The sequence below is a fragment of the Fukomys damarensis genome, unplaced genomic scaffold (genome assembly GCF_012274545.1).
Source record: "Fukomys damarensis isolate Sample0158 unplaced genomic scaffold, DMR_v1.0_HiC HiC_scaffold_27, whole genome shotgun sequence".
In the NCBI taxonomy this organism is placed as follows: Eukaryota; Metazoa; Chordata; class Mammalia; order Rodentia; family Bathyergidae; genus Fukomys; species Fukomys damarensis.
Genome location: NW_022900939.1, coordinates 6275643 through 6276310, shown reverse-complemented (window position 1 = coordinate 6276310; position 668 = coordinate 6275643). Strand labels below are relative to the sequence as shown.

At 71.3% G+C, this 668-nt stretch overlaps 1 protein-coding gene across 1 annotated transcript in view; it reads left to right on the top strand.

The window, feature by feature from the left end:
* The window catches only part of Dgkz (diacylglycerol kinase zeta), a 12936-nt gene extending 12274 nt beyond the window's left edge, over window positions 1-662 (top strand). Inside the window, exons 32-33 of the mRNA XM_019205774.2 lie at window positions 37-136; window positions 271-662. Of these exons, the coding sequence (XP_019061319.1) occupies window positions 37-136; window positions 271-387 (217 nt within the window). The 3' untranslated portion in view covers window positions 388-662. The remainder of the gene's footprint in view (window positions 1-36; window positions 137-270) is intronic.
* Window positions 663-668: the final 6 nt, after the last annotated feature.

Here is a 668-nt window from a genome sequence, read left to right as displayed (position 1 = left end):
CCCGCCGAGGGCCCACAGCCAGCCCCTCTCCCCCAGCGGGGAGACCTGTCTGCACCAGGCGGCGGCCCTGGGCCAGCGCACCATCTGCCACTACATCGTGGAGGCCGGGGCGTCCCTCCTGAAGACCGACCAGCAGGTGAGCGGCCCCTCGGAGGCGGGGCGCGGCTGCCCTTGCATTTGGAGACCTGAGCCACCAGGGGAGGAAGGAGATGGTGGCCCTAGGCTTCCGGTGCCCTCACCGATACCTGATCGCAGCTCCCCCTTTCCCAGGGTGACACCCCCCGGCAGCGGGCCGAGAAGGCGCAGGACCCCGAGCTGGCCGCCTACCTGGAGAACCGACAGCACTACCAGATGATCCAGCGAGAGGACCAGGAGACGGCTGTGTAGCCCGGAGGCCGGGGCGGCAGAGACCGCGAAAGATGAGCCCCCTCCCTCCTGCCCACCTCTCCGCCACATTCCAGAGCCGGCAGCGGAGGGGCATCCAGGGAAGGAGCCCCGATGACGAGCTGGGGCCGGGGCATCCAGGGAAGGAGCCCCGATGACGAGCTGGGGCCGTCACCTGTCCCCTCTGAGGCCCCCGGCTCGCCCCCAGGCACACAGGGAGCAGGAACCCGGCGGGCAGGGCCACTGCAGGTCAGCCTCGCCCTCAGCCCAGCAGATGCGCCCCG